At 38.0% G+C, this 7,172-nt stretch overlaps 1 protein-coding gene across 1 annotated transcript; it reads left to right on the top strand.

Annotated features, from left to right (window-relative positions):
* Window positions 1-595: 595 nt before the first annotated feature.
* On the top strand, window positions 596-6,737 carry LOC139314834 (serpin B3-like). The gene is made up of 7 exons (XM_070940753.1): window positions 596-763; window positions 1,301-1,351; window positions 1,518-1,652; window positions 2,129-2,246; window positions 4,097-4,239; window positions 4,501-4,656; window positions 6,333-6,737. The coding sequence occupies exons 1-7, from the start codon at window positions 596-598 to the stop codon at window positions 6,735-6,737; spliced, it is 1,176 nt and encodes a 391-aa protein (XP_070796854.1).
* Window positions 6,738-7,172: the final 435 nt, after the last annotated feature.

Genomic DNA, 7,172 nt, shown 5'->3' with positions numbered 1-7,172 from the left:
TTTTATTTATTTATTTATTTTTTAAAAAACCCTTTTTAAAATTCTGGAAGAATACTCTGGAAGAATACTGGAAGCATCAACAATTTAGTACTAAATTTTACTACTGAAATTTGCAAGAAAGCATGTATCTTTTTAACGTTGAAAAGGGTTTAAACAAGTGGGAGCTTGCTAGTTCAAACCTAATGACAAATTGTGATTGTAGACAACAGTGCTGAATGCTTCAGATGTAAACTGTGTTTAGAGCTGACTCTTCAAATTTCTCCTTTGTATTAATGACCCCAAATACAGGAACCATGGTGCGTAACTTAAAGATTCATCCCTGTAACCTTATTTTACATTTACAACTTAGTGTGACAACAGATGAACGTAATTCTCAATTGGCTGAGGTCACTCACTGTGCTAAGCCATACAAAAATCCTTTGAAATCACAGTTGCTGTATTCATGCAGTGAGAGAACAGCATTACTGGTTAATTACTGGTAGTTGTTTTTCTTTTCCTATTCAATCATTCCACCAAGATATAATATATAAAGTACTAAATAAAGCTATAGAAACCATTACAATGATTTCAAAATTTTCTAGGTACTCGTTCCACCATGGACAGTCTTGCTGAAGCAAACACCAACTTTACTGTGGATCTCTTTAAAAAGATGGAAGAAGAACAATCCAACAACAACATCTTTTTCTCTCCACTTAGTATCTCAGCAGCTTTAGCTATGGTCTATTATGGTGCCAAAGGTAACACTGCTGCTGAAATGAGAAAGGTAGGAATCTTCACGATAATCAGGAAGCATTTTCTACTTGTGACTTTCCTTTTGAGAACCTGTCCGTTCTCCATTCAGAGAAGATTGAGAGTTAGCAATAAGGAAATCAAGGAGTACTTAAAGTGAAGGCAAATCCAGAACTCATAACTGTAATTGATAAGCTAAAGTGACATTTCTAAAAAAAAAAAAAAGTCAGAAAAATAAGTCATAATTTTTATTTTGTTTATTTTAATTTAATTTTCTCAGATCACTTAGACTAGACTCCCCTCCCCAACCTCTAAAGGCTGTTGCTATTGCTGATAAATCAGATTAATTGGGGTGCTAGAGTTGTGACTCAAACATTTGGACAATAACATGTGAAAGAATGCTGGTCTATGTGGTATCTATTAGAATCACTTTTAAAGATGGTCCCTTCCATGTTCCTCAGTGGTCCTAGTGAAAAAGGATGCAATTATTCTACCAGCTTCCAAGGAAACTGAATCATGACAGAACGAAATGTTGACATAGTTCACAACTCCAATCTCTTTTGTATTGCAGGTCCTTCATTTTGATAAAATCACAGAATCCAGGACGTCTACAAACTTGCCTGTAAGAGAATTTTTATTAAATTTCATTTTATTGCTAATTCTACACACATATACACCCACATATGTAGGGGTGTGTGTATGTGTGTCAGCATTTGGTGTAAATGCTTTGGAATTGTGGGCAAAATATGTGCCTATGAAAGTAATGGCCTGTCCTTTGGTCCTTGAAGGCTCAATGTGACAAACCTGGTGGACCTCACAACCAGTTCAAGGAACTCCTATCAGCCATTAACCAACCTTCTAAAAACTATACATTGAGCATAGCCAATAGGCTGTATGGATCGGACGTTTATGAATTTCTCCAGGTGAGCAAGAAACTTCCCATCTTTTTCACTCTCAGCAAAACTCTGGCCTTTTGAGGGTGCAAGTAAAATTTATTTCTCCATCCTTAGAAGTAAGTGTAGATAGCCAAATTAGATGGGTGGAGTATGAGGACAAAATCTTGTTCTCCCTTCCTTTCTCATGAAAATTTTCATGTTTAAATTATTAAATAGTTAAAATAGTAGGTGGTCAAAAGAGGGATCACATAAGCAATGATGTTTTCTTTGAGCTGCATGCAACTGACAGCAATGCAGTTTTGTAAACAACAACGCAGTTTCTCAGCGTTTATTTTCAACTTCCCAGCATGCCCTACCGATCCTAATTAATTTTTTGGGATCAGTCAGAGTTGGTTAGGGTCCAATCTGGCAAATAACCAGTACCAACTACAATTGCTGACTGAGTGTATATGATGATAATAAGAGAATTAATATACTGATACATTTTCTTTCATTCTATGTAGCAATACATAAGGTGCATTAAAGAGCTTTATCATGCAGAATTGGAAAGAGTTGACTTTATGAATGCCCTTGAGGAAGTTAGAAAGAAAATTAATTCCTGGGTTGAAAGCCAAACAAATGGTAAGAAAACATAGGTTAATCTTCATTTTCTTTGCCATTAATCAGTTAGGAAGGCTCATTGGATTTCCCATAGTGAATGGCAGAAAAGCAGAATATTTAGCTCTATGTGTCTCCTTGAATATTACATCATGAAGATTGCATGTGATCACATAGTTCAGGGGTGTCAAACTCAAGGCCCATCGGCCGGATCCGGCCCATGGGGTGCTTAAATCTGACCCATGGGGCCGTCCTGGAAATATCAACTGACCAGCCCGCGGTGCCTCTGCCAGCCAAAAGGCCTGTTTCAGCCTCCACAGCCTCTTGCAGCATTCTACTGGCCAAAAATGGGCTGCACGGAGGCCCCATGCCTCCCCATTTTTTGCCTCTCTGACCTCCAGCAGCACTCTGCTGGCCAAAAACCGGCCATGCAGCGGGTTTGCGTGGCTCCGTTTTTGGCCGGCAGAGTGCTGCAGGAGGACTGAACTGGATTACAATTATGTGGTCTCAAGTAAGTGCCTGATCTGGATAGAAAACAAGCAAAATCCTATGTTAATACTACAGTTTAATGCCAGATTTTATATACTGTGTGCTCTGTCGGGAGACAGAGGGGCATTAATTAAGGTGACACAGATGATTTGTAACAAGCTCTTTTTAATGGCAACAGCCCAGCTAATACAACTCCAGAATATCGGCAAATATAACTGCGTCTGACAGCTCTTATATAGCGGCTGTCAGACGTCATTAACCAATAAGGAGGCACGGAACTCCTGCATTCGAAATAACTGCTTCTCAGCCAATCAGGGAAAGGCATCTCTGTTGTTAGGGTAGCGTGCCGAACTCAACACTGTAGGTCCATTTAATCTACAATCAACAATGTATTATCGACAGCCATTTCTATTTACTATCCTGGAAATTGACCTCTGCTGTTAGATCTTGTATTATCATGTTATTTATTATTGTATTTTTATTATCAGTTGAATAATAAAAATATAATAGTATAAATAGCTTTTCTGCCTGGGAAAACAATTTACTATTAAACAATGGGGTATATATTTAGAAATTAAAAGTTTAATGGAGTATGAAGAATAAGTAATAAATATTTGCCAGGAATATCTGGTAGAAAAGATAGGAAAATGGTTATAGTAAAGAACTGTGGAAAGAAATATGGGGAAAAAATGGATCTTGAGCCTGTGTCAAATGCTCACCCTGGCCATGCCCACCTCAGGTCACAGCCACCATGACCACTTCCATCCCCCCGCGCACGCACACACACACACACCAGCCATCCAAGGTCAAACACAACCCTGATGCGGCTCTCAATAAAATCGAGTTTGGCACCTCTGACATAGTTGCTCCATGCCTCTTCAATATGCAAATTTCTGAAAGTCAAAATGTCATTTATGAATTCATGCGTGGTCCTTATTTTATAAAAAGATATTTTAGCCAGGACTCCCCAACATGTTCATTTGCACAGCCAAGCATACTCAATTAATATTCGTGATGTAATGCAGAAAAAACAAAGAATCTGATTCTCTAGGGAAGCTCAAGACCTGGAGTTTTTATTGATCTGCCGTGTATCCAAAGTTGTATTTCTCTACTTGCACAGGATCAGAATTGTCACTGATCCTATAACTTTAGGATGAAGGTTTTGTATCCATCAAATCTTTAAAATGTTTGAAGGTAGAAAATATTTCAGCTTGTTTTAATCTTTCATTCATTCTTTGTTTGCTTAAATGTGCTTGGATTACATTGGTATTTTAATTTTTTTTCAGTATTCTTACTGAGAAAAATGTGTTGTAGAAAGACATGTATTATTGATAAATGTTTGTCCCCTACCAATAACATTTTTAATGTTATTACTTTTTTAAAAGGTAAAATCAAGGACCTGCTTCCTGTTGACTCGCTTGATCAAAGTACTGTATTAATCTTGGTAAATGCTATATATTTCAAAGGAAAGTGGATGAGGCAATTTAATCCCAAGGATACACACGAAGCAGACTTTTGGACCAGTAAGGTATACTGAAAAACCTATGAGAATGGAAATGTATTAAATGCTGCACAATTGAATTAAACAACTAAAACTAACCATTTTGCTGAGCATCATAGAAACATAAAATCCTTGTTTATACAATAAGTTTTGCCCTGCACCAACAGGGTCTGAAGTAGAAATCTGATATAATAGTTGGCAATTGCAATTGCAATTGCAATCAATATTTCATGTTATGATTTCTCATATTATTATTGCTTTATGTTAAGCATTATTTATTTGTTATAGGAGCACAGTAAAAAAGTGCAAATGATGGTTCAAAAGGACAAATGTAACTATGCTAAAATAACAAACCCACCGATGGAAGTGCTTGAGCTTCAGTATGATAAGGGAGACCTAAGCATGATCATCCTTCTACCGGACAAGAATGGGACCACAAAAGAGGTAATTTGAGTTCTGAAATCATTCAGAAAGAGATTCAAATGAACTTGACATGTATCTTTTGAATAATTTATTGCTAAGAAAGGCCTCTGATTACATATTCTTAAGAGGTTCCCAAATGTTAATTATGATTTTTCCCTATTTTTTTTATTCATTTCTTATTTTTACACACAAATATATATATTAGGGGTGAAATACAGCAGGTTCTGACAGGTTCTGGAGAACTGGTAGCAGAAATTTTGATTAGTTCAGAGAACCGGCAAATACCACCTCTGGTTGGCCCCAGAGTGGGGTGGGAATGGAGATTTTGCAATATCCTTCCCCCAGGAGTGGGGAGGGAATGGGGATTTTGCAGTATCCTTCCCCTGGAGTGGGGTGAGAATGGAGATTTTGCAGTATCCTTCCCCTGCCATGCCCACCAAGTCATGCCCAGCAAGCCACACCAGGCCCACCAAGCCATGCCCACAGAACCGGTAGTAATAAAATTTGGATTTCACCACTGATATATACATACATACATACAGAGAGAGAGAGAGAGAGAGAACGTCCCACTGAGGTATACTCGGGTGAATGTGACCATTGAACCCAGGTCTCTCCAGTTCCAGTCCACTATTCTTCCACTGCTTTTCCATATCAGGCAGGCCTAGCCATTAATACTGGCACAATTTTGGAGCTAGGGAGAAGAAACAGGATTATTATGACCGATTTTCATCCCTTGATAATTTTCTGAGGATAGACTTGGATATTGAAGAAAGTTTTGCAAGTATTTAGCCCAGGGTTTAAAAATTCAGTTGTTTACTAGCTATGTTTCCTTATCATGCAACAGCCCTTTATCGTCTTCTTCCTGTCCCTTCCTTCTGCCTCAGAATGAGGATTTTTGGAATATTTCCTTCTGCCTTTGACTAGCTAGAGTTTGTCATCCAAGCCTGGACCTAGAGTTAATCCTATTACATTTGGTTTAAAGAAAGCTCTCCAGGAACTGTGCTCAGAGATGACTTTCCTGAATTCCAACAGCGTTAATATTCAGAACTCTTTGCCTGTCCAGATACCATCCAAACCATTTCCAAGCAAAAGTCAAAGCATACATTATCGAACTTCAGTTTTTGACCCAGGCAGAAGGCTGTTCCCTTATGGCTTCCGACACTTCATGTTTTCTTCTAGCCTTTCTCTACCAGAAATATGAAAAATAATAATACACAAAACAGTCCATATTTTGACTTCTGTTTAAGAAATTTGTTTTTTAAAAAACTCTGAGACAGCTTCCCAACAGATGTAAGCAATTCTTGGCTCCCAAACGTCAATGAGAAAGAAGTCAATTAGGACAGGGATCCTTCAGTTTTGGAGTTTGGCTTGCTCCTATAGATGTTCATCCATGGTTTTGAAGGCAGATTTTCCATCCCCAGGCAATACAATAAGGATTCGAGAACAGAGATATTTGTTTTAGCTTTGGCATGTGCTGTTAAGTGTCCCGATGCTCCCTTCTTTAAAACTATCCTGCAAATTATTTTTTTAAAGAAAGTAATATTTTTGCAGATATTTTTGCAGTTTACTTATTATGAAGGAATAATGCTATAATGGGAAGTAGCAGGAAGTCATACTTTACTCTTTTTTGATCCCATTTTTCCAAATAATGTTTTCATTCATGTACGCCCTCACAATGGCTCCCCTTTACCTGACAGATTGTGAGGCAACTCACTTATGAAAAATTTCAAGAATGGACCAGTTCAACAAGCATGCAGAACACAGAGATCTGGATTTTCCTGCCAAAATTCAAGGTGGAAGAAAAATATTTGCTCAGTCCTATTTTAAGTAAGATGGGAATGAAGGATATGTTTAATTCACACAAAGCTGATTTATCTGGCATATCTGGACGTCAGGACCTGCTTGTATCTCAGGTTCATCATAAAGCCTATATTGAAGTGAATGAAGAAGGTACCGAAGCAGCTGCTGCTACTGGTGTAGTTGTAGTTCCTGTAAGTGCTCAAATTATTCCCGAGTTTAAGGCAGATCACCCTTTTTTGTTATTTATAAGACATAATGCCACCAGGAGCATTCTTTTTGCTGGCAAAGTTTTCTCACCGTAAATACCAAGTGCTGCTACATTAAAAATATATATTTCCATCTGTTGTAAGCAACCAAGACTTCTGCATTCCAAATTCCATTCTCAACTTGGCTAACAATTTATTTCCTCTCTTAAGAAAGAGGAAATTGCGAGGTACAGTTTTTATTTGCTTACTGAGCTAAATCCACTTTACATTGATATGTGTGTGGAATCCAAAGTATACAAATCTGTATGTTCCTTGTGACCCAGGGCCCTTAACTATAGAGAGCCTGACATACAGGAAGCAAAGGAAATGGGGAGTGGGGGTTTAGTGCCTCCCACAAATTAAGCCTCAAGCAACACACACACACACACACACACACACACACACACACACACACACATATAGGGATGCAGTATGCTCCGTTCCACATGCTAGGGTAGACCAGTATAAAAAACACTTTATACACACACACAC

This window comes from Pituophis catenifer, unplaced genomic scaffold (assembly GCF_029215685.1).
Source record: "Pituophis catenifer annectens isolate HBS135680 unplaced genomic scaffold, rPitCat1.0.hap2 SCAF_3, whole genome shotgun sequence".
Lineage (NCBI taxonomy): Eukaryota > Metazoa > Chordata > Lepidosauria > Squamata > Colubridae > Pituophis > Pituophis catenifer.
The sequence above is the reverse complement of the archived record's forward strand: the minus strand, read 5'-3'. Positions and strand labels throughout refer to the sequence as shown.

Coding starts and splice junctions, on each gene's coding strand:
- LOC139314834 (XM_070940753.1), top strand. CDS start 596: ATGGACAGTCTTGCTGAAGCAAACACCAACTTTACTGTGGATCTCTTT. Junction 1,352..1,517: donor GGACGTCTACAAACTTGCCT/GTAAGAGAATTT, acceptor TGGTCCTTGAAG/GCTCAATGTGACAAACCTGG. Junction 4,240..4,500: donor CAGACTTTTGGACCAGTAAG/GTATACTGAAAA, acceptor TATTTGTTATAG/GAGCACAGTAAAAAAGTGCA.